Below are 23914 nucleotides of genomic sequence, written 5' to 3' on the forward strand. Positions count from 1 at the left end.
TCGCGTTACAACGCGTTGCAACACGTAGAAGTAGCTTACATATATTGTAACTATTGATAAATACACGAAATTATTGCATTGTAACGCGTTGCAACAGGCTGAACGTCTAAGACGTTCTTGGGTTGCAACAAAACCCATGAAAAGTCAGTTCTTGCGTATTGATACAAATGAGTAGCATTAGGGATGGAAATGTGATATAGAGGAGTGTAGTCCCTTATTTTATATGTCCGTTTTAAGTATTGTTCTTATGATCTGCGGTACCGTATTCAGTATAACAAGGCCATAAGGGGAACGGGCCTCACTATTTCCGAAGAGACATGCCTTGTCATACATTCAAGGAGAACAGAGTTCCCAGAACTCGTCGTTGGGAGGCTATAGAAATATGCTTCGGTTCATCATCGGAGAAGGGTTCGCTCGGGTGAATGCTTACAGTGTTATCACTATTACTAGTGTCTACGGGAATCGATTAGTTTCATATGAAGATCGCAATGTGCAGGAAAAACTTACGCGCACGTTTACATTTGTATACCATGACAACATTGTTCGACTTAACGAAGCATATGTCATCTACGCGCCATGAATGTCCATGGACCCAAGTGTTCTTTGATATAAAAGACCCATGAACAGGCATAGTGAGTAGTTTTGCGATAACACGGAAATGAGGAAGGTGGCCACAGTAAAGTTTCAGTCGTCGATTGACTTCTTAAAAGAACACCTACTGTGAACGAGACAGCGAGTCATCCGGAGGCCGTATTTCACAGCAGTTCTTCTGAATCGCAGGAGTCATCTGCTATGAGTGCAGTTTCGTCCACCGCCTAACTGGACTTCTATCATCGGGATGGGAGATGGAGATTGCCTGCACTTCTGAGTCACCGCACCTAATTGAGCTGGAAAGAGAGCTGTTGAGATTATCGGCTTCACTTGACCGAGTTTTCAGCAGGCGATAGGTGTGCTGAAGGAATCATAGCAGCCACGGAGAACCTGGGTATCAGAGACGGCGCATAAGATCACTGTTTGACAGTCCGGTGATATCGGTTTGGGTCGGCAGTTTCGGTGAACCGTCCAATCGCGCTTGGAAGGTCATCGGTCAGATGTTGGAACCGTATCGCTAGGTCCGATAGAGAGAATGAGGAATCGCTGGTGATAGTCGCGGGTGTAGCTACGGATGCGGGAAACTACGGATATCGTACACATGATCGCGGAGAAACCGGACCGTGCCAACGCTCCCGATGTAAATGAAGCAAGCCGGATCACGCATATGCCTTGTAAGTGGACGCCACAACTGGTAGCCCTTTCATAGGAGCTGTGCGATACGGGTCACTCGGGAGACGGAAGTATAGAAGAAGACAAAGAATACCGAATATTGGTGTAACAGAAGAAGGCGCCGATTCATCAATATAACCCGGGAGCCTTATGTCGACAACAGTAAGTTAATCGATAAAGTCCGGATATTGATTGATAACGGACAGGCCGCGTAGTGAACCCGCGGAAGACTGTGAATACAGCGAAAAGAAGACATATGTATGCTACTTTCCTTGAAGCTGTAAACCACAACAAGATGATAAGAACAGCAAACAGATAGTACAGAGCGGCCTCAAATGAAGTTGTAACAGCGGCGGTAAGCACCATTTGTGACCAGCAGCTAGGATGTGTGATGTACCAACTTGAAGAGAGCAGTAAAAACCGAAGAACAGTCTCAGAACCTCTAATTGCAGTTACAGCACAACACAGTTAGATGTGATGAATCTAAGGTCTGGGAAGTAATACCAGTTAAGTTATTCTACTACTTGGACCCTACAGAAAAATAGGGCCGCAGTTGTGGCGCTATGGTGTAGTGGTAGCACATTGGATTTTGAATCCAAAATTTCCAATAACCCAGGTTCGAACCCTGGTAGTGCCTCCTATTCTGAGTATCATATAGTTCCGATTTTTTTTGCGACTGGCCTTGGCCCTTGTGTTGCCAGCACAAAAAAAAAGCGAACGTTTCAACCCAAAACGATCAACTTTTTAAAAAAAAGACTTATACAGTTGAACTTGAAGTTTCCTCGTAAGGATGTGAAGAAATCTTATGCGCCAATACCTCAGTCGAGCACAGGAGATGTAACCAGGTTGATAATTGTATATAATACCGAAAGGCGCCAAGTTACGAATAGGGAATGGAAATGGTTTGCATGCCGACGGGATGTGTGATAATGCGCGTGCCTCCCTTCAATAAAACAATCCGTTGTTTAGGCCTCAACATAAACTAGTGGATTATGACTTTCAAGCAACAGTCTTATCCGACTCTTTCGAAAGTGCTACTGATAGTCTTCTCGTTGGTGCATATTTGGACTTCATTCGAAGAATGTGACCATATCTATAAGTGTCGGGTAAGTGTCAGTCGATTTTAAAGGAGAAGGACAAGCCTTACTTTATAAATAGCAGAGGCAGAGGCACCATAGCCAGTGCGATGAATCCTAGAAGCGACGATGCCAAATGGGCGCCGAGGGTGGCAAACAGCTGCAACGAACATCGAATATCAGTAAAAGGACAAAACTCCAAGTCCGAAGACAACTTACAGGGAAAGCGGCACCAAAGAGACTACGGCAAACAGTGTTTGCCGCAAGGGCTGAAGCGGCAACCATCAAGTACGTGTCTGGAACTGGGGTCAGACAAAGTAGATCAGGATATCGAATTTGCTACTCATACCAATGATATAGTTGAGAAAGCTCAACTGTGCAAAGAATTCAGACATCATCAAGCCGCAATCAAAATGGAACACTGACGAATATCCAACTGATAGCAAAGCCCATAGCATATCCGGCCATTAATGGTGCCCAGTATGATACCGATGGAAACTGAAAAATAACGTCAGTCAGTAACCTATTCCAACCACTTGCACCACAGCTTACTGAAGTCCAACCAAACTAAAAGAACGACACAGCAAACAGCGGGGAGGCGTACATGGTCATATGCAAACGATACTCTGGTGCAACGGGATCTGGAGCACATCGAGCCATTTCTTTCTCGTAACGAGGATGCCAGATTATGAGGTACTATGGACAGGGCATTAGAAGAGAATGAGACCAGTCTGTAAGACCAGCGCACCCCGATGACAGCTGTAATACTACCCAACATCACGGGTAAGAACATCAAGCCAGAAATACCTGCGTTAAAACCGTGACCCTCAGTGAAGACAATGGGATATGCTTCAAAGAGAATGTAAACGCATCCATAGACAAACTGTTGGCATGTGAGAGTAACTTGCGACGAAAGAACCTAGGACATACGCTCAGATATAGTGTGCTAGCCATGAGCATGGGCTTCCTGGAAAAGAATCTTGAAGGACCTAGTGAGAACGTGCGTAACTTGCTGGGCCAACGTCCTTCGTGTCTCTTTCCATTGGTACGTAGTATCTATTGTCGCCCGTTTCTTTCCTCATTTTCTTCGCCTTTTTGACGAGAAGAACGGGACTAGTGAGGGTGATAAGTCCTTAGATACCCTAGTCGAGAAGAAGGAATGCATACCGGTACGTCTCCGGAATTGCCACGATGATTAGTACCCAACAAACTCCAGCCTAGAAGTGGATCAGTCGACAGATGATTGTACGTAGATGGTTACTTACGAAGATGGTTAAGACACAGAAAAGCCAACACCAGGAGACGCCTGTAAGCACCGTCAGACAGCAGGCCAGCTGGATATAGTGGTTACACTTACCCGCTACAGATATAAATCCTGCAACTGTAGGTCCTAGGGCAGGCCCTGGAAAACGGAGCTACGGCAAATATCGCAATGGCCTTTCCCCGGGTTCTGGTATCCCATATATCGGAAATGACGGCCCTAATGAGACGTTAGTTATGACTCCAATGTGCAGATCGTAAGGGAATACCCGGAATTCGTCAAAGGACAGGCAGCGAAGGCTCCTCCAATGAAGCGGAAAATGAGCAGCGAGGCGGTATTGTCAGCCAACTTTGCCATCCCGATCTGGAAGCCCTATTTTTGCGACCTTTAGAAGAGAAGAATCGGATAGTAATCGTTATACGTACTACATAGAAAACTGAATGCTACAATGAAGACGGGTCGTCGTCCGAACTCTTCGGATAAAGGTCCCCAGAAGATAGGCCTTGTTCAATGAGTGCATGCACTAGGCAAAATAAATAAATAAATACATACCCTACACAATATCCAGCGACAAACAGGGATATCATTAGAGTCGCAACCTCCATTGATATGCCGAAGTCTTTTATAATTTGGTCGACAATGCCGGAAGCTTTATGGGATCGGAATGTTGGATAAAATGAAAGGACAAGGAGACAGAGAACGTACGTGCAGAACTCGCGAATGTACTGGACGGAAGCAAAAAAAAAACAGATCAATGGTGAACACAGAAAGCTAATGAGGTACGCACGCATTAAGCAACAGCATACCACATAAGATGGTCACAAACCATTTATGCATTATTGACTAATACTGGAAAACCGATCATTGTCAGATCGGAAAGGCTAGTTCCAAAAAAAGAATACCTGTAGGTCCTCAGAAGGGTCAAGAGTGACAAGAAATGGATCGACGTCAGTCTTTTGCTTCCCGAATCGTTGGACTTGTATTGGCTCTACAGCATCAGGTAGCTGCTGGTCGGACTGGAGCGTCTGGGTATCGATACTGAGGATTTGTGCAGACATGATAGGTTAAGGAAACTAGAGGAATGAAGAAAGAGAGGGTATTATACCTTTCCACAGATATTGCAGTCATCCCTGACCAAGTCAGTTAACAACCGACCAACCGACCAACCGATTAAGCTGCCGCATTGCTGTCGGGATTCTAAACTCCTACCCGCATACACATTTTGAGGATGACGATCATCAAGTGCCGATAGTGGCTGCTATTCAGGACTTGTATCGTTAGGCATAGAACTATGATATTAATTCTCTGAGGAACTAAGGAGCCAAAAGTATCAGTGCCAGCAAGACAGTAGCGGTGGCTTCTTGCTTCCAATATAAGGTTGATATAAGGACACAAGGTCTGGAAAGGAATTTTGTCACTCCTTCTTAGCAACTGGGTGAGATTCGGGCCACTGCTTCCTGCTCAGCCGAAGGGCGTCGCAATGAAACAGCGTGATAGCTGAATGCACCTGTCGAAGCGGGAGAAGCGAAACGATGACGGGATGACGTCGTCTTCCTAAAGTAGCCTGCCGAGAGCCGTGAGGACGAATTTACGTTTTAGTTTTGCGTCAAATGCTTGCCCACTGAAATTAGGTATCCGCCAATGCTCTTTTCGCTAAGTGCTACAGTGGTTCTGAATGAGGCATAGCCGATGTCACCCGTGCTGCATACGGGCATCTAAAACAGTTCAAGTCTAACAAATCGTCATGTTGCAGAAACATGGATGCTTTTACTCGAGGGAGGGAAGAGTGCATATTCTGACTCGGCACGAAGTTTTGTGCCATGCCTGGTGATACAAACGAACGGTATGATAAAGAGACATATGGGGGAAATTTAATGCACCCATGATACTTAATGATGTCTAATTATTTATCTCTAAGATAGATAGAACTATAAGTGATCTAATCCACATCCGTGGTACGTGGGTCCGCTCCTCTCACTGCTCGTAAGTTCATAACACCTCCAACAACAGAGCTCATAGCGTGACCATAAAAGTACGCTGCTCGCGATAACATGACCTGCTCCACGACCCCGCGAAAATCTGTGAGCATCAACAGCCAATGAAGCTCCCCTCTCCTCTCCTCGATAGTAAGAAGATCATTCATGAAAACGGCCCCTTCAGCTTGGAACGCTTCTAATGTGGTAGTATTCCGTTCGTCTGTTGCGACATAGAACCTTTTCGAAGATTCAAGACCAGGACAAGCGAATGAAAGGAGGAATCAAGCTCACCAGTCATCATGTAATGGCGGCCTTCGGCTCACGACCTCATAATCTGGGTTGGGCCGATGAGGCAATTTCGGCAGTGAGCAGACTCTTTGGGCCCATGGAAGCTAACAGCCCTCTCCCCTTATTTAAATGCTGCTTCACTCGCGCGATATGCGCCTCAGGGCTTTTCTCCATCACCATGTTGTAGTCCACAACTACGATGGCGCTATCAGACTGGGAGAATAGTATAATGCAATAGACAACGTACAATCACCCCGACGCATGTGCGCACCCATAAATAAGCGATCACCAGTCAGATAATACATTCGATCCACCATGATATCAACCAACGACAGCACAGCTTCGGTCGGTCTTATACCGTGCAGAATCATTTCTGCGAACTCGTCGAGGCTAGAACGGGTCGTAAAGCGCATGCCGCCCTTAAATAATCATTCAGCCAGTGCACGTGCAACTGAGAAAGTCAACACCTACCGGCTTTCGATCATGGTGCACTTCACCGGCGAGTAATACAACGTCTTCCGTGTGTCCATCGAAATCGTCTCGGAACCCTCGAAGCGCAGACCGAGGGACTACCTGCTTCGTAGGAGCAACGACGGGTTTGACGAAATCCATACCAATACTGACGACGAATACTATTAGGGAGATCATTTAGAGGCGTAAGAAGGAAAGACGTACACAGGTTGGAACGTATGAACGACTTCCCAGCCATTCTCCGTCACGACCGTCTCAAGCTCTTCCCTGTCGGATATATCCAAGATGGACTTGGCCGTGTCCCAGTCAAGCACAAGTTTGTTCTCCGGTAATGCTTCCCGTAACTTCTCATTGACCTTCCCATTGACCTCCATAACGGTCGACGACATCCTCGCTTTTACATCCTCCGAGAGCTCATCAACTCTCACTATCTCCTTCGGATCATAAAACTCACTCTCAATGGCATATAGTGAAGGAACCTTCCCAGTAAACACATTCTTGAGGTTGGGCGCATGATACGCGTCTCTCAACCATCGACCATCGCGTTCGACAACCTCCGGGTGGTCGTACCCATGCAAATGAAGATATTCCGCGACAGTCACGACAGGTTGGTACCTCCGGAGGTGGGTAATGTTGAGCATGAACTCGATAGGGATGACCCATGCCATTTGTTGCTCCACGGGGAGATCTTTCCACTCCCACTCGTTACTCTTCATTACGTCTCTGTTGAGGGACCAATTTTATATTTCTGGAAAACTGGATATGGGGAGGATGTACATACCCTTTCCTGACCATAGTCGCGTAGTCGCCGCAGACATTACTGCATAAAGAGATCAGTGACCGGAACCAGCAACACCGGGAGGACGTACATGTCGTACTCAGCAGTGCCGTGCGTACACGAACGAAGGGAAGAATGAGAGGTCCGCTTGCAGAACCCTGGCTTGAAGTAGAGCTGTATCAATGAATGAAACGCATCTGCACCACCGAATACTATGAGCGACGTGGCAAGGAGCTAGCCACCACAAAAGGAATACAGACATTATTCCACCCTAGATGCAAGCTATAATCCCTCGCAAAGAATCCTTTTGTAGTCGAGACCATCTGCCAGAGTTGCTCCAAGCTGGGACTGCTCCGTCAGTACAGTAGAGGACGGCAGCATTATTCTGACAGGAGTCAAAACCATGACAGTTTGAATCTACAAGTGCCGAATCTCCAGCATGGCAATCATGACCAACATCCGAAGCCGAGTCCGCTAGTCGACGCCAATTCCTCCCGTATCCAGTACAAAGGAGAGCGCGAGGATGAAAGAGTACACCCGCAAGCAAAGAAACAAGTAAAACCAGCCCAGCAGACCTAGGAAATCGTGGCGTGCGCTGAAAAGAATGTCCCAAAGCGAGGCGCATATGCTGGTGGGTAAAAAGAGAAAAAAGATATCAAGGGTCAACCGCAGTTCGTCACGGTCGTCGCTCGGAAAAACACCTGCTCCACAAGGTTACGCAGTTACCTGATCACTGAAAATATGAAAAGCGGACAGATCGTTTTGCATTTTCCCGTGGATTCGAATTCAGGAAGGATGGAATTATTCACTCAGTGGACAGACGGCGATATCAAGAGTCGGCGTCATGGATGGATGGGAACGTTAGTTGTTTTGCACCACGTGGTCCACCGATCCACACGCGAAATTGATTCTCAGTGTACGTCATATTATCCACTGCTCAAGCGACCTTGATTCGTTTGTTCGCCATCATCCATGAAATTCAACATGCCAACGAGGGACAGGGAGAGAGAATATCTGCTACGTCACATTACGATATTGAAAAGAACAGCATGGCGCAGTGGTAGCGCGTGGGGCCCGTGTGAGTGACCCAATTTGGCAACTCCGAGTCGCGACTCGCCCGCTTCTGTCAGTATCCCCCTTGCCAAGGAGACGACTTCCGAAAGAGAGAAAAGTCGGGAAGGGAGACTCAGTTGTTTGGGACAATGGGAAGTTCTCGAATGACCAACATGGACAGAAAAGTACTCAAAAAAGTTTATCCATGCATGGCTGTTAAACGTGAACTTAGAGATTCGAACTCACAGCTCCGAAGATACGCTTTTCCACTACGCCGGTCAGTTGTTATTCATAAATCAGATAGCCATAATTGATGTAAACCATGCATTGTACAAGCCTTTTATAGTCCTATTATGCTCTACATCTAAAATACAAAACAAGTGTAATTACTGACTCTTCTCTAATGCCTTAACGACATCCGTAATGAGATCGTCTCCATCCTCAATACCCACACTCAGCCGTACCAGTCCACCTGATATACCAAGTTTCTGGCGCTGCTCCTCCGGTAGTCCGGAATGCGTCATCCCAGCAGGATGCTCCGCCAGACTTTCCACACCGCCAAGACTCTCAGCCAACGTAAACAACCTCAGCTGCTCCAAGAACCGGCCCGCCGCGGGGTATCCACCACGAACCCGAACCGAAATCATCCCTCCATACGGGAAATCAAACGCATCCGCTGAGGTATCTGTCGTACGACTAATCCACTTCTTCGCGTGAGCACTGACGCCTCTCCATGCGACAGCGTTCCGCTTGTGGGTAGCCAAACCGGGGTATATCACCTCCTCGACTTCTTCTCGCTGTTGGAGCACCTTTGCTAACGCCAAAGCATTCTCGCCATGTGCGCGCATCCTCACGCCCAGGGTCTTCGCGCCCCTCATAGCCAACCAGCAGTCGTACGCGCTCGGGACAGCACCCATGGCGTTTTGGAGGAATCGTAGTCGTTCGATTAGCGGGGTATGATGAGGAGGGACGATGACGGCGCCCATGACAACGTCTGAGTGGCCAGTTAATGTACTTGGTTAATGAATGAAGAACGAGGTCGGCTCCGAGGATAAGGGGAGATGAGTAGAAAGGAGAAAGGAATGTATTATCGACGAGGACAAGCGGTTTTGAGGGATGTCGCCGTGCGATGGATACTATCGCTGGTATATCTACCACACGTAATGTGGGATTTGTTGGCATCTCGATCCAAATTAACTATAGTCGAAGGTTAGCGCGTAAGAAAGGAAAAGATTAAAGGGTTGAACATACCTTGGTATCATCTCGTATCGCATCATATATCTCCTCTTCAGTCGCCTCTTCCAAATCGACAAACGTCGTCTCAACACCCTTGCAACTCTCCCGCAACACGCTTCAGATATCTCCAAGTTCCGCCGTAAACGTCGTTCACGCTGAGAACGTGGCCCCCCTTGCCTATCGTAGCGAGTACTGCACCAGTCGCGGCACTTCCGCTTCCAAAAGTGAGGGCCTTCGCCTCCTCCAGCCTCCAGGTTGGCTAGGAGCCTTTCGAGGGCATCACGGTTAGGATTCCCGGATCGGCTGTACTCGTACCCCTTGTGGACTCCAACAGATGACTGGGCGAATGTCGTAGACAAGGATATAGGAGGAATAACGGCGCCAGTGGTGGGATCTGGTTCAGAAGCCGACGTGAATCGCCAGTGTACTGAATCCGTCAGACTTTAACGGTGATTTCGACGCTGCGTGACCCGTTCGATTCCTGGTAATCGTTGACTATTGCTGTGGCCATTCGTGTGCGTAGCTTGGCCGTTGCCGTTCGCATGGTGATAATCCATTCCAACAGTCATGGTGATGGGGGTTGGTCTCGTAGTGTCTTGCAAATAAGGAATTCAGCGCCTTCCTTTTATTGTCAGCCTTCGGAAGTATTCGCAATAATTCGTCATCCTCTCATGCTGAGTCAGCCAGGTGACTCAGTTTCGTTCGTAATCCTTGTCGGGGATTGCGAGAGCGGCGGCGTGCTTAGCTGGGATCTTGGTAATGAAAATGGCGTCTGGAATGATTCTGGGTAGCACTACGCATGATTGAGAGAATGAGTCGAGATTGATGAAAGTTTAAGTATACTGACATTGGTCTCCTAAGGTTAGGGTTTATGACACTTCACTAAAATCCGGGCGGAACATTCATGATTGACGAAGACCGAGCTTCATTCAGGGAATAGGTCATGAACGAGGGGATAGATCCGACGGCCCGTTGAGGGGCCTTAATTGAGTACGCCGCCACGACAGAAATCCTATAAAACAATGTCAGCGAGACAAGGTCAGACATATTGGCAGGAGGGAGGCCTATAGTCTTGCCTATCACAAAGGCCACAGGGAGATTCTATGGGCGTAGGAGGGAGGGGGATATTTATTTTGGCTAGTTCCTTGGTTTCAAATCTGGGAGAGCGTAACAAGAATTAGCGCTCGGAGGAATTTTGGGAAATGAAGATATGACCTTTCTTTCATTGAGCTGAATTTTCAGCATTTATCTTTGAGAATGCCCAGTGCCTCATTTGATGTCAAAACGGAAAATCCTGGTTATAAGCCAAGTCAGTCAGTTACGTCTCGGGAACAAAACAAGACAAGGCGGCGGTACCAGAACTAGTCTCATGACGCGACAAAGGTGTAGCTAGAGAGAAATAAACTAGTACCATGCATTTCAGAAACTAAAAGGAAAAGACAAGGAGAACGCGTCATTCATGGGGGATGGAAGCAAAGTTGCAGTATATTGAAACTCAGCCGAAGCGGCATCTCTCGGCATTAGAATGCCGTTCCGAATTGGCTCAAAGCGGGCCGTGCCGGCAACTTTAAGATCGACCCACGAAGTGGCTTGCCACGCTTTTCTCCAAGTAAATGTCTACCATCAGCCAGACACGCTCCGAGAGAAAGGATACTGCGATACGTGCAGCTTGGGAAAGGTGGCGTTATAGACCTCAATTCTTGACGAGTACAGCAAGTTGGATTGGGTAGTCGTGGCGTTCGTCCACCGTTCGCCTTCTGCTTCGAGGCTCACGCACGATACTAGCTGCAAGATACATAGATACGTATAGGGTCTCTTCTACTGATCACGGCTCTAGAGCTCAAATATAGGTCGTACAAAACTCCACATTCCGTCAAAGTCAATACGATAGTTGTAAAAGGTCCACTCAACATGAAGTAGCGTATCCTCTGACTTCTCAAAGATAAACTAATGCTTCCATGAAGGTGCACCTAATTTTGTCTTATCTCCCGTTAAGTATCTAATCAACGGCGTAGTAGTTTCGTCTATCGCTTCTCGGACCCTCGAATCAAGACCATGATCTCTAACCCCGATATTCAAACGCGAGATAGCATACGGAGTGAACGTTCTATTCGATGCCAGTTAGCTTAGGCTTACCCCCGAAGGTAATTAATAATAATTTCTCCGCGCCAAAACTCATTCCGGCTTCATATCAGTTCAATTTATATGAAATTTTCTGCCATTAAATTTTGACGCTCTTGTTATCGTGCCCTCATCTTGACTGCATCCAGATGCTGTAATGGATCATTGAAAACACCATCGAGTGATCACACGACGTCATCAACTCTGACAGTCCAGGACGGCCGTCATCAATGAAGGGACATCTTTAAGGTTTACCGTCGCACCAGTAACGGACGCACTGGATGCTCACTTCGGGCTAGTTACTTCGAAACAGGGAGGATTCTCTATCTCTCTATCTTAGCTGATAACATGGACTACAGGTTCCTTCGTCTCGGCCTAACACTCTGCCGCTACTCTGGATAAGATTACAAGCGGAAGCGAATGAGAAACGTAGGAACTTACTTCAACTGACGCCGCCATAGACTCGAACCTTCAGATACGAGAAGCAGTCATTCATATAACGGACGCCCGGGGGAAACAAATCACCGCCTTCGTCAGGAGTTGATTCTCTGGTTGGATATTTCTACTGGAAAGTAGAGAAAACGTCTCGAACTCCTGGGATTCCTTGGCGTTGGTCATCTCGGGTTTCCGGTTGCTTTTACGGTGCAACATTGACCCCTCTACCTTGAATCACTGCGTGTGGTATTTCCCTTGCACTGAAGCTCTTACTGCACATTGAGCACCGCCCTGTTTTGCTGATTCAGTCAGAGTGGACTAGGAGCCATACTTTACATTAGAGACCCGGGGCGGACGATTTGAGTCCAAGGCGCTCACTGGCCATTTGCGAGAATCACTCCCAATATAAAATTACTGACATTAGACTGTCATGTTATGCCCCACTGGGAATCGGAACGAACTTCCCAAGTTTGGCTGTGAGAGCGTCAGGATTGGGCGGGCATCAAAGTTGATTGTTCTTGAACCCGCCAAATGTCAAAGGCAAAATTACTCCGGAATTAAAATACGGTGGACTTACACCGTGTCTAGCAGCTGAGTATCCATGCCAACAGCCCTGTCTCATTGTTCACTGTTCACAGCGGTCGAGCCGCGGTTCCGGGAGGCATCAATGCCTGAAAAGCGTTGTCTAAGCGGACGTATACTTATCCAAATGCTCGAGCTGGCCCCACGCATCACAACCAGTTAACACTTGGATCTCCATGGGCCGGTCATCGAGTACGATAAGCTAGAGACTCAAATCCGAAGTCAACGCTTGCTTCCCGAATGAAAAATATCGATACAAGTTAAAGACTGGTGAAACACAACGTCAAAAGACCAGATATATGGATCTACTGCGTATATTACAATCACTGCGGAAAGTACTCCGGCAGAATAGAGCGCCCACGGTGGCAAAGTAAGTAAGCGAGAGCGCCTCAAGCTAGTCAAAACAAAAGGAATGAAAGGTAAGTACAGTAATTTTAACATGTTGCTCGCCAAAACATCCAACCTCCCCAGAGGGATCTAGTGGCTTATACGACTACTCGCTGCATCCCCAGGCAGCTCATGGACCTTCCAGGTAGCCAAGTCTCTGTCCGTTACCACGTCCAGCGCAACGTCCGTTGATGTCTTCATGGTGATGTTCAGCGGTAGCGATATCCTGTCGTTGCCTCGGGACCGACGACTGAAATACGAGGTGACCTGTCGCCGAAGAATTAGTCGCCCAGCTCTCGTCAGGGCGTGCCCGTCCAGATGCCACCCTCGCTACGATCAACGTTGGCGCGATGCCCTGAGACACGTCAATCAGAGAAATGCCGAAATTATGTACGAGAAATACAACACTCACCGTAACCGTATTTAAGATCGCCTTGTGGATACACACTCCTTGCATCATCTCGGGCGAAAAACGCCAGGAAGATGATCAAAGACACCGCGTACAGCGCAGCAGACTCGATGACAATCTCGATAACCCCTCTGTACGACCGAAGTGAGACGGCATGGTTAGCGCCACGTCCCATTGTGGCAATTCGGAATACCACAAGACAGGTCGAAAGAACAGTAGTGATCAGCGACATCGTGAAGTATGCGGTACCCCAATCAACAGCGTCCGGTCCCCAGTTGCTCAATGAAGAGCTGGAAGTATGCCCTATATCTTGATACAGAAAGAATCCGTCGAAAACTACAATGAAAGAGATGAGCGGTCCAAAGGTGGACAAACAGTGTTGGAAACTGACTGATTTCAAGGATGGCACCGATTATCGGGATGACGACGATTTTGAAATTGCGATCCCAGACGACCCAGGCGCGCCAAATCTGACGTCGGTGAGAAGACGGTAAGAGTTAGAGTTGGAAAGCGGGGACGTACCAGGACACAATCCGCTATCAGGATATTCATACTCGCAAACACCCCACTCACGGCCCACATCCAGCGATAATCCTCATTCAGGAAGGATTGGTATATCGCCATCCTTGAATCCCCATTGACGATGAACGCTTGCCGTACCCAATACCATCGTACTCCCAAGTGAACGGTTTCGAAACTATAAAGCACGCCGATAATGGCAGCCATGAACAGGCGATTGCGACCTCTTTTGTTGAAGACTGAAGTAACATATAGTGAGAGATCAAGACCTACAGTATGAGACAAGTCTTACGCATATTCGAGAGGCCTGAAAGCAGGACAGCCGTATACAACCCTATTTTCTGGTGGTCAAAATGGCTCGAATCTGTCTTCAAAAGATAACACTCACCATGCATTAGGGACTCAAGACATAGCGAATTGAGATATCCATCCAACGCTTGGTAGATGAGTTCTGCTTGTTCTTCCGAACTCGACATTGGCGTCGCCGATAGTGAAGGTAATCGTATATCAATGTCAATTTGGGGTCACTGCATTTTATACCCTTCGGCATATCGGGATATATGAAGTAATTGCGATAAGTTATGGAATACGCGTTCCGAATCAGTGATCTAATGTTGTCTAAACATCAAAAGACAAACGAGACGAAACAGACGTTCCCTCGACGATCAGTGGTTTTCTTCTATTGGATGGCAGTCCCGCTCGCGGCTCAGTTACGCGAGTTAAACGCCGCAATATAATCCAAGACGACAAGTTGAGGCCAATCCTCAATGACGCGTAAGCCGTGGTCTAGGCGATGCTGTCAAAACCTGACCCTGATCTTTGGAGAGGTTATGTCAATTGATATTCAAAAAAGACACCGGTCATAATAGGAATGTAACATGACAAACTCACCTGAACAACGGAATAACCGAAATGGGTTGCATCGTCAAGTGGGAAAAGTGGGTTCCTTTGCCGTTACCGCTAGATCAAGGGCGAAGCGGAGGGTCTTCAGGAGACGAGGGATTACGGTGATGTAATCCTCAGGTCCGGAATCTATAGTAAAAACAAATACGAAGCTATTCCTCGAACAGTTTCCGGAATCGGTGGAGACAAGAATGTTCAGCGGTAGCAGAGGACACGAGGTGTATCATGGGCCATTCTAAAGCCTATAACTTGGAACCCTCGATCCGGCATCGCCATCTACCGACGGTATGAACGCTCCCATTATCCATGTCACCGACCACGCTGATGGGCGTGAACTCGCAATCAAACGAGAATTTTGTAGGGAAAGTTAAGGATAAGGAGATTCTACCATGGACGGTTCGTGATTTCATCTCCACACCAGAAATAGAACACATATTCGTCTGGTAATTTCTGATTCTTGGTTCTGGAGCTCCCCAGTCAGCATCTAATTCGATTAGCGTGCCGAAGAGAGCAGAACCAAATGATACTTTAGTTGCATGAGCCAAGACTGACACCCATGAGGAAAGCCATATCCAAGTAGCTTAACGTTAAAGAAGATTGCCCGTGTGGACAAAGGCTATGAGATAGCAACGACGAGAAAGATAAAAAGTGCACGAATGGAACCGGGCACATGAACGACACGGGTGCAATGTCTGTGAACGACAATCAGAAAATCACTCCGCGCACAACCTAAGTGGCGACCTGCATCATGTAAATGCACGTCATACGTACTTGCCTTTGTTAAGGACATGAGAGACTCCGCATATTCTGCCGGCTTTTGGTCATGATCAATAAGAAAGTATAATCATCAACCACACGCGCTAGTGGCATCCAGCAGAGTTTCGTCGTACTAGTCCTGCGGAAGCACTTAGAATGATAACAAGGGGTGAGAATTATGAAAATTCCTTACATCTTTCACTTTAGGGGCTGGTTGGATGGATACCTGTACTCTCGTTCACAGGGGGTTAATCAAGGGACTACACTGAGTCACTGGCTCCGTGAAGAGAGAGAGAATGATCATCAGTAAAGCGCCGTAAGCGCTTGAGCACCAACCACGGAGCCGTTACAAGGGGTTCGGTGACTAATATGTGGCGCAAGAAGCCGTGGTGAGAAAATGGCCGCGCCTAGAGTACGGGTTGAGTGAACGTCTGAACGTTTGCGTTTGAACATCACGTAGTACTAAAAGCCAATTCATTGTGATTGCGTTTGACTGAAACCCGAAGTGTGAGATATACCGCCTATGCTAGGAAACTTAGAAATCAGGACACGACACGACCGCAACTCTGAAGCAAATAAGCACTTTTTTCGAGTGATACGGTTCCATTATAATCTGGGCTGGAGTGGAAATGTATAATCATAAGTAAGAGGCAGGACGACATCACGGGACCAGATTCGCTTTTGGGTGCCGAGATTCCAAAAATATACTGCAGGCCGAGTATATAATGCATATCCTTCAGCAGATTGAGCGTGTACATCTGGCGGTACTAGCCTACAGGCACATAGTCCAAGAATTAGGATGATGCAAGCTGGGAAAACAAGGTAAAGAGACTCCGGCAAAACCCGAGTATCGTGGAACCGGCCCGACCACCGCAAAATATATTATCATCAGACGAGAGCGTACTCTCATTTCTACTCCTTTTTGAAAAGCAGTACAAACCACCGCCCTTAGATCAAAAAATCAGAATATCTGAAATGGTAGATAGTAGCACTCGAAAGTCAAGCGAACTTGAAACAACTGTCATCAACAGCGCGCTGAGAAATTTGAACGTACTAAGTACTTACCTTGTTCTGTCGTCGCGTTTCCGGCACCGATTTACAGGGCTAGGGAGGAAGTTCAGTTCAGTCGAGCGAGCACGGTGGTAGCTGCTTTAGAAGTAACTATGACAATAAAGAAGCCCAGGCTTGTGACGGTCAGGATAGAAATATTTCATTCATATCAGTTCATCTCTTCGCAGTGTACAGCGAAACTATTTAGCTTTCCAGACCGCATTCGATGATGTAGTCTTTTATCCGATCGTAGACCTACTATTTATGCGCAGTTACGAGCAACGGGATTTGGGGTCCTTCCTCTGCCTTGCCTGGAACGATGGGACTCAAAGCCATGCCGGCGGGACCATGCTGTAATTTAGGAGCACCTTTCGGCATACTAAATTCAAAGTTGTCCAGGAGCTCTGTAACCACAGATTGCAGCTCCATAACGCTATAGAATAATCAGAGCTCAGAAAATATCATGAACTGATCCGTACTCACGCAAATCGCCATCTGCAGATAGAGTAACAATAGGTCAGCGCGAACCTTCACTTGCTGCGTTCAAGGTACTCACCCAAGACATCCACGAATACCAGCACCTATTGTAGTACAATCAGCAACAAAGGCTACCGAAAGAAAAATATGATCGCTTACTGAAGGTCAACCTGTCATACGATTGTGGCAATATCAGCGGGTGAGATACATTTAAACGGACAAATCGTACAAATTCGCATAAACCCCAAGGGACGTCTGCTTGTTCTCCCGGCCGTCAAGGAACCGGCGGGGATTCCACTCCTCGGCATCACCGCCCCAGACCGATGGAAGTCTAGGACCGACATCAGTCAGCGACTCTGCATGAACAATGAAATTTAGAAAACTACAGACCGATTGTAGGTATACACAGAGGTCATGACAACCTGTCCCTTGGAGATAGGGACCTGCGTGCACAATTTGCCATCCGAAGTGGTGATAGGCTCGGCGAGGGGTAGGACATCGTCCTGAGTTGGTTCACGAAACAAGCCGTACACCAGAGGATGGAGACGGAGAGCTTCCTATTGCAGACCATGCATTAATACTTGATAGCTAACGTTATACCATAGAGCAGCAACCCACCTTGATACACGCATTTAGCCAGAGCATTGAATCGTAGTCATTCGAGGTGAGCGCCCCCGGGGCATTCGATTTGGTTTGAGCAATCTCCTGGCGTATTTTTACTTGATCATCGGGGTGAAGACTCAGCTCATAGAGAAGCCAAGCCATAGTGTTTGCCGTCGTGTCATGACCGGCTATAACAAATGTTCTGTTCAACGCAATCAGTCAATCGAAGTAACGTATAGTCGAAAGGACCAACGCCAGCTGGGAGTCGATTTCTATATCGCTCATCTTCTTCTTCGCGTCGTCATTGAGATAAGACATCACTGGGTAAATATGAGAAATACGTGGCGTGGTGAAAATCCATCTCACATACCGAGAACGTTAACGATATCCTTCTCAGCAGGATTAGGATCGTTCGCCACTTCTTTCAGCTGTTGCTCGAAGATAGGTCGAGATACTTTCATCGCGACATCTCTGAAGCGAGTCATCCGAACGGTCTCTCTACTAGGTAGCCATGCGAGAGGTAAAAGCAACCACTCAGGAAGTACGCGCCAGAGCGCCGCGTACAAAAGCTCCAATGGTGTCGGCCACATCCCAGCCTCGGCGCTATTAAACAAAGAATGCGCAAGACATACAACGAAGAACGAGTGGGTAACACGTACAGGAGATTACTAAGTGCCCCCATCAACTCGGTTTGTCCACCGCTGAGCGAATTGAAGTGATATCGAAATGAAGCTGGCAAATCAGCCGTCAATCACTGGCAGGCATGAATGAAAGATAAAACCATACTGATGCCTATGATATCCAGCGCGGCCTTGTTCGTCCATTCCAAAACATCGAGCACCCTACCATCCCCAACACGCTCGTTAATTTTCTCCGTAAGCTAAGGCAAATAAGTGAGCCACCACCATGAAAGCTCATGCACCTGGCGCACCTTCACAGCTGACGCTTGGAAGACGGTCAGAAAGAGCCGGAGTTGAGACGCCGCAAAAGCAGGGCCGAGAATTCTCCGCTGCCGTTGATGGATTTCACCTAAAAAAACTCCAATTAGACACAAAGACAGATGACGCAGAACCCATTGACATACCCCCCACAGTAACTACGCCGTGTCCCGTGAGAGCCTCTTGGATGCGATAGGTGTCTCTTGTCTTTGAGAATCGGTACCCAGATGAATGGAAAATGTATTGCAGTGCTTTAGGGTCACCGACAGATAATATATCTTGCTGCACTAAATATCAGAACCATCGATGAAATTTGGACAAGAGTCACTGACAGCGAAACAACCCTTGGTGCGGTATACGGCACCGTATCGCTGACGCCATTCCGTCTCTAAGTCACCTACGTGTTGACGACTCCGGAGGAGGTACTCGTGACCTGACCAACAAGGATTCAGAATACAGTTTTGGCGACTGCGTGGAGGCGAACAAACCCAAGAGGAATGAAGGACTCGGTGGCCCACGGATCTTCCGAATAGCATGCTTGCGCCCTTTGTAACGCAGAAAAGCGAAGGCAATGAAAAATACGACTGTAGGGAAGACGAGGTAATGGATGACGGACTGCATCGGATGCTGGAATGGTACCATTGCGACCAGCCTTTTATTAGTGCTAGCACTTGAGCCTATCGTAAAAAATATCCCGAGGTTAGCGAAGGACTTCAGCCATACGGCACCGTCGGGTAAAATCACCTGTGTCAAAGCATCGGAATAAGTATGGTCCTAGTGCATCGTATACAATGAATTGGCATTTTGAAATGAACTTGCAGATAGCTTGGACACCGACTGAAGGTTCAAACGGACCCGTCGAATTTTGGGATGTGGCCCGTCGTGTCAGCTGAGTACCGTCATCAATTTCAAATTCCTCTCATCGCCGATTGGAATCCCTTATAGATAGATAGATACCGGTCCAGCGGTCTTTCGGATCCCACCCCTCATTGTCGTAGCGTGGTAGCTTTTCAATGGAAAAGGATACGAGAGTGTCGTAGCGCGGTAGCCTTTCGACGGAATGGCACGAGTCACTCGTTAATGTGTTGGACGTCCTCAGAAGCAGCGTGCCAACCTCTATTTGCTGTGTGGGAGACATCCAGATATCTTGCGTCACATCCATCGAAACAAGTGCTTTCTGAGCAACTTGAGACATCGCATGATACCCTCAGAGGCCTGTATTCAAATGGGGAGGGACCACGACCAGAGGGCATGCAGCCGTGGCTGGAGAACTCGGTCAGAAGGGAGCAACAATACAGCATCCTAGGGTATGAAATGCGGAGGCGTGTGATGCCTTCTTTCTGTTTTCTGTGTACAGTGTACAGGCTCAGCAGCCTTCAACAAGCAAAGAGGAAGAGATAGCGTCAAAGACAAGTTGATGACAGCATAGACGGGGTCATCGTACGAAGCTCTATCGACGAAGCACACGAACAATGAATGAAGAAATAGCCAAAAGACGACATGAGAGAGGGAGAAATAGCGTCTGAAGACGACATCTAGCAGCACTGCAGACGCTGGTGCGTTGTTGATAGCCTAAAACGGGATTTTAAAAGGTTTCGATTTAAGCAGCTTCGGTTTCTACGTCCTTGTTTTGAGTGCTGTACTGAACAGAGGGCAAACGCAAGACAAAATTGATCCGTCAAGTTCGGCCGGATCCGAAATCTGATTCATATCACGTGTGATTTAGGGCAGGTTTATCACGGTCTAAATACTTCTGAAACAGTCTCGACGCGATTTCATTGTGGTGACAACACGGAGTTCTCCAACGGCCTCAGCTGATTTCTCTCATTGGATCTCCTTCAGTCTTTTCTCTGTGGCCACTGACGCTGCCTTTCTTCACGACATGACTTGTGGCACCTTCTATCGCTGTATATGTGATTGTCGTTCCGCCCGCTGGACTACTCTCAAGTAACACAAACATTACAATAGATTCAGCTCCTCCCAATAATACTGCACATCTTCCAACCCTCCCTAAATCTGTCTGATTGAAACGATGCTTACTTCATGCTCTGGGACAACGCACCAACTCACCTAATTAAGCATCACCGGCGATGATAACTTGACAGATTATCGTCGTGTTTGGCCCTCTGTTACCTCCACATCGGCGTACATGTATGGTTCCCGGGATTTCTAGGCTCTAGCATTCAGCTCAACTGTTGCTAAGATACCGCTACATCTCATTTAGTTCCTATTTGGCCGACGTGTGCTTGTCTTAAGCTCCTTCGACATTTTAATCCCAGGCTGTCGACTGTGTCATGATGGAGGACGATTCACAGGCCGTCGTTCAGCAACGAAAGGGGCCTTTGCTGGCCCTTGAACACTATAAATGCCCCTCTTATCCTTCGCTCTCATCCATCCAATGATGCTCACCAAAATTGCTTGCTTGTTCCTTTGTCATTACCTCGCAGCCGTAGCTACAGCCGCAGGATTTGCCGCGGACCCGTCCATCAATGTCTCCGCTATTTACGCCGCTAGTCAAGCCAGCGCAAAGGCAAGTACCGGCACCATTGATAGCTTCCCTGCAACATCGGGGGATGGGAACAACGTCCCCATCCAGGGTGATTGGCTCAACCTTGACGGTGTGTCGGCATACCATTTTACTGCAGGTGAACACATCAAGCTTTCCTCTGCTGAATACACTTAACGTTAATTTAGATATGGACGTGGATTGTGATGGCGTCGACGCATGTTTCTTTGCCTTGATCTTTATTCAAGCTGACGTTTGAGACTTATAGTTCCAGTGCTCTGTACGTACTATCCACTCATGATAGGAGCGTCCTTTTAACGACACTAAACAGGGAAATCCTGACGGTCAGCCCGAAACCTCATTTGGCGCTCTAGATGCTACCTCTGTGCCATGGTATGTTATACCGCAGACATTCTGGGACGCCCACCAGGACATCAAGCCTAACGCGCTTGGTGCTGTCATCTGTGATGGGAAGATGTTTTATGGCATTTTCGGGGATACCAAGTACGGAGATTGTTTTGCCCCGAAACTACGGATATGCAGTTGACCTACCTTTTCAGCGGCGACGACCCACAGGTTATTGGTGAAGCCTCGCTCGTGCTGGCCCAAACATGTTTCCCGGGTGAGGGTCTAGGTGGTAATAAGGGTAAGCTCCTTTGTTCTATTCTAACCCGTCTTTTCATTTTTCAACGCCTAGGTCATACTCCGTTGGATGTCCTCTGTAAGTCTTTCGGTATTTTTTCCCGTATTCCCTGTTAATGAGCCATACAGACATCATCTTTGGGTCCAAAGTACCCTCAGGCGTCAAGAAGGAAACAATTGACATTGGTGCTTTGAAGACACTTGGGGACGAACAGGTTCAACTCCTTGCAGCTGCCCTTGGTGGTAGTGGGAGTGCCAACAGCACGACTACCGACCTGTAATCCTGCGATTAACATCTTTCCTTTCTTAACTGATATCTACCTCCTTTGTATACCCAGTAATAGAACAACCGGAGCCTGTCTCACTGTAAATCTTTCGTGTTACGTTTGAGCGGACGCCAGCGCCATCAGCTGCACGCTGCACTGAACCATCTCCGAGAAGAGGTCGGGGACGGGCAGATTCATCAATATTTCTCTTTACCGCAACTCCGGCAGGAAAGATCTTTCCGACATAAATGCAAGGATCGCCTTCTCACACGATATCGAATGACCTTCACTCTCCCGCAATGCGAACCCTTCAGATTCGGGCATATTTTCCAGCAGTGCGATGACTGTAACATCGCCGAAGGCTGCGTTATCGACCATCAGCATAAGCCGCGACTCGGACACCGAACGGAGGGCGGAGCAATAGACGGCAGCATTTTGGTGCAATGCATGACGTCCGGCTCCGTCGAGTCAGGAAGAGAGAAATCTGTTTGCTTCGAGAATTCCCTGGATGAAACGCGCATTGTATAAGAATTGGAGAGGGAAACTGGAGTACGCGCCGCGGTGGCGAAATGACGCTGTCTCCCAGTTGCGCGCGAGGGCACATGGACGCCTTTACCGTGATGCTCTCCATACTCGCGAGCTGGTCCGAGATGAAGGAACTACGAAGGTTAGGGTAGTTCATACTAGTGGTCTCTTTCCTAGGAAGGACAGAAGGCGAGGAGTAGCTCTCGCAGACGGAGCTTCTCAAACGGACATGGCGAAGTTTGGGCGCTCGTCGGATGTCGGACGAGCTACAAGACCTCATCTAGGCCTCGCGCGTCGTTTATACTTCAGCATGAGACGATGGTCAGAGGTTCGAGTAGGCCAATCTGCCCTGTGCCTTGTTTATTTCGTTGAGAGAAATCCGGAGAAAGGGATGATAGCATTAAGCGAGAGTCACCAAGCACCATGCATCACACATAAGTCGATGGGCTCTTGGAAGCACATTTTCATAAAGTTCTCATTCATAGGGATGCGCAGGGTTGTAATTTCTAGTTCTCTGCGGCCTAAACGGGCGAGATGGTCATCAATAAATTTATTGTGGTAGCAATGTACTATAATCTACTATAATGATGGACGACCAGAAATCTGGAGAGGCAAGGACGATACACTAATGAGAGCCTACGAGTGAATGACGTATTGGAATTATGCGTCTCCATGCTGCTGAGAAATAAACGGTTAGAAAAGATGGCGAGGACTCAGGAGAAGTTCATTTGGTGGGAAGGCGGTTGATGGATGGGGGTATCGGAGTCGCGTTTCGCGAAAAGAAGGTACCGTCTAGTCGTATGGAAGGTGTTGTTCTTGTCTATGCATACCGAGATTCAGATGACAATCGCGAATGAGCAGACACCCACCCACCCAGATACTGTCCCCGTGTCTATCATTACAGTTCTATTGTATCGGAGTGAGAATTGAGATATTCTATAGAATATTAAACACCATATTAGCCAAGAATTACGAGCAGCAACTGAGAACCTACTGTTTTGGTGCAATTGAATGTCCATGGTGCAGACTACCGGTCCGAGAGTCGTTATCGTTGCAATTGCACAGGTGAGCCTTACCATCTTCGTTTTCATCCCATATCTCATTCGGAGGCCGTCACAACCCACTCGAGTACATAAAACTCTCACAGAAGGCTACCACTGACATGACAAATATTTATATCCTAAAGAAACAACAATCGATTTCATGACAGACAGACAGGTACGTAAGTAGGTAGGATTACAAAGCAGTGTCCACACAGTGCACACCGAAAGTTCAGAGTATCAGAAAGAATAGCTCGGGGAGAAAATATGCAACGCGTAACCATGGGTTCGAATTCGAATCATCAAGAGGGTTTCAGTAATGCAGCAATCAGAAAAATTTGGATAATAGCAAC

At 47.6% G+C, this 23914-nt stretch overlaps 6 protein-coding genes and 1 non-coding gene across 7 annotated transcripts; 2 read left to right on the top strand and 5 right to left on the bottom strand.

Moving 5' to 3' along the window:
• The first annotated feature begins 104 nt into the window (after positions 1–104).
• On the top strand, positions 105–973 carry EV420DRAFT_1583723 (uncharacterized protein). The gene is made up of 4 exons (XM_060474747.1): positions 105–252; positions 322–372; positions 431–453; positions 508–973. Exons 1-4 carry the CDS (start codon positions 224–226, stop codon positions 621–623), a joined length of 219 nt encoding a protein of 72 aa, XP_060323247.1. The 5' UTR covers positions 105–223; the 3' UTR covers positions 624–973.
• Positions 974–1820: 847 nt separating this feature from the next.
• Positions 1821–1900, top strand: EV420DRAFT_t277. The gene has a single exon. It is a non-coding gene; the product is annotated as a tRNA-Gln (tRNA).
• Positions 1901–2262: 362 nt separating this feature from the next.
• On the bottom strand, positions 2263–4437 carry EV420DRAFT_1623182 (major facilitator superfamily domain-containing protein; the record flags this gene model as incomplete). The annotated part of the gene is made up of 16 exons (XM_060475913.1): positions 2263–2356; positions 2411–2499; positions 2559–2635; positions 2689–2713; positions 2766–2862; positions 2917–3035; positions 3088–3222; positions 3270–3306; positions 3329–3364; positions 3507–3556; positions 3605–3645; positions 3704–3819; positions 3869–3972; positions 4048–4102; positions 4153–4249; positions 4407–4437. The coding sequence occupies 16 exons, from the start codon at positions 4435–4437 to the stop codon at positions 2263–2265; spliced, it is 1203 nt and encodes a 400-aa protein (XP_060323248.1).
• A 933-nt stretch (positions 4438–5370) lies between these two features.
• Positions 5371–7976, bottom strand: EV420DRAFT_1583738 (uncharacterized protein). The gene is made up of 10 exons (XM_060474748.1): positions 7487–7976; positions 7370–7448; positions 7233–7287; positions 7117–7155; positions 6540–7058; positions 6336–6483; positions 6112–6283; positions 5951–6058; positions 5868–5910; positions 5371–5813 (listed from the first exon to the last, which is right to left on the bottom strand). The coding sequence occupies exons 1-10, from the start codon at positions 7736–7738 to the stop codon at positions 5540–5542; spliced, it is 1689 nt and encodes a 562-aa protein (XP_060323249.1). The 5' UTR covers positions 7739–7976; the 3' UTR covers positions 5371–5539.
• A 77-nt stretch (positions 7977–8053) lies between these two features.
• Positions 8054–10414, bottom strand: EV420DRAFT_1583742 (pyridoxal phosphate-dependent transferase). The gene is given in 9 exon segments (XM_060474749.1): positions 8054–9160; positions 9327–9363; positions 9418–9495; positions 9515–9650; positions 9712–9796; positions 9831–9863; positions 9899–10195; positions 10228–10230; positions 10253–10414. The coding sequence occupies 7 exon segments, from the start codon at positions 9969–9971 to the stop codon at positions 8553–8555; spliced, it is 1050 nt and encodes a 349-aa protein (XP_060323250.1). The 5' UTR covers positions 9972–10195; positions 10228–10230; positions 10253–10414; the 3' UTR covers positions 8054–8552.
• A 553-nt stretch (positions 10415–10967) lies between these two features.
• Positions 10968–11340, bottom strand: EV420DRAFT_1583745 (uncharacterized protein). Its single transcript, XM_060474750.1, has 2 exons — positions 11253–11340; positions 10968–11202 (listed from the first exon to the last, which is right to left on the bottom strand). Exons 1-2 carry the CDS (start codon positions 11313–11315, stop codon positions 11026–11028), a joined length of 240 nt encoding a protein of 79 aa, XP_060323251.1. The 5' UTR covers positions 11316–11340; the 3' UTR covers positions 10968–11025.
• A 1379-nt stretch (positions 11341–12719) lies between these two features.
• EV420DRAFT_1583747 (uncharacterized protein) lies at positions 12720–14363 on the bottom strand. The gene is made up of 7 exons (XM_060474751.1): positions 14244–14363; positions 13859–14189; positions 13728–13806; positions 13372–13672; positions 13331–13334; positions 13195–13282; positions 12720–13163 (listed from the first exon to the last, which is right to left on the bottom strand). The coding sequence occupies exons 2-7, from the start codon at positions 14060–14062 to the stop codon at positions 13018–13020; spliced, it is 822 nt and encodes a 273-aa protein (XP_060323252.1). The 5' UTR covers positions 14063–14189; positions 14244–14363; the 3' UTR covers positions 12720–13017.
• Between the last annotated feature and the right edge of the window lie 9551 nt (positions 14364–23914).

Source organism: Desarmillaria tabescens, assembly GCF_030435595.1.
Source record: "Desarmillaria tabescens strain CCBAS 213 chromosome Unknown EV420scaffold_85, whole genome shotgun sequence".
Taxonomy (NCBI): domain Eukaryota; kingdom Fungi; phylum Basidiomycota; class Agaricomycetes; order Agaricales; family Physalacriaceae; genus Desarmillaria; species Desarmillaria tabescens.

Bases quoted from the DNA above. Each gene is read 5' to 3' on its own strand.
- EV420DRAFT_1583723 (XM_060474747.1), top strand. From the start codon at position 224: ATGTCCGTTTTAAGTATTGTTCTTATGAT. The intron at 253-321 runs CTGCGGTACCGT...GAAGAGACATGC, and splicing joins TTAAGTATTGTTCTTATGAT to CTTGTCATACATTCAAGGAG. The intron at 454-507 runs CTACGGGAATCG...GGAAAAACTTAC, and splicing joins GTTATCACTATTACTAGTGT to GCGCACGTTTACATTTGTAT.
- EV420DRAFT_1583738 (XM_060474748.1), bottom strand. From the start codon at position 7,738: ATGCGCCTCGCTTTGGGACATTCTTTTCAGCGCACGCCACGATTTCCT. The intron at 7,059-7,116 runs GTATGTACATCC...GTCCCTCAACAG, and splicing joins GCGACTATGGTCAGGAAAGG to AGACGTAATGAAGAGTAACG. The intron at 5,814-5,867 runs GTGAGCTTGATT...ATCTTCGAAAAG, and splicing joins CCGCCATTACATGATGACTG to GTTCTATGTCGCAACAGACG.
- EV420DRAFT_1583742 (XM_060474749.1), bottom strand. From the start codon at position 9,971: ATGACTGTTGGAATGGATTATCACCATGCGAACGGCAACGGCCAAGCT. The intron at 9,797-9,830 runs GTACACTGGCGA...CTTCTGAACCAG, and splicing joins GTTAAAGTCTGACGGATTCA to ATCCCACCACTGGCGCCGTT. The intron at 9,161-9,326 runs GTGTGGTAGATA...CTGGCCACTCAG, and splicing joins GCCAACAAATCCCACATTAC to ACGTTGTCATGGGCGCCGTC.
- EV420DRAFT_1583745 (XM_060474750.1), bottom strand. From the start codon at position 11,315: ATGTTGAGTGGACCTTTTACAACTATCGTATTGACTTTGACGGAATGT. The intron at 11,203-11,252 runs CTATATTTGAGC...CCCTATACGTAT, and splicing joins AATGTGGAGTTTTGTACGAC to CTATGTATCTTGCAGCTAGT.
- EV420DRAFT_1583747 (XM_060474751.1), bottom strand. From the start codon at position 14,062: ATGGCTGCCATTATCGGCGTGCTTTATAGTTTCGAAACCGTTCACTTG. The intron at 13,807-13,858 runs GTACGTCCCCGC...CACCGACGTCAG, and splicing joins TGATAGCGGATTGTGTCCTG to ATTTGGCGCGCCTGGGTCGT. The intron at 13,673-13,727 runs GTCAGTTTCCAA...CTTTCATTGTAG, and splicing joins CGGTGCCATCCTTGAAATCA to TTTTCGACGGATTCTTTCTG.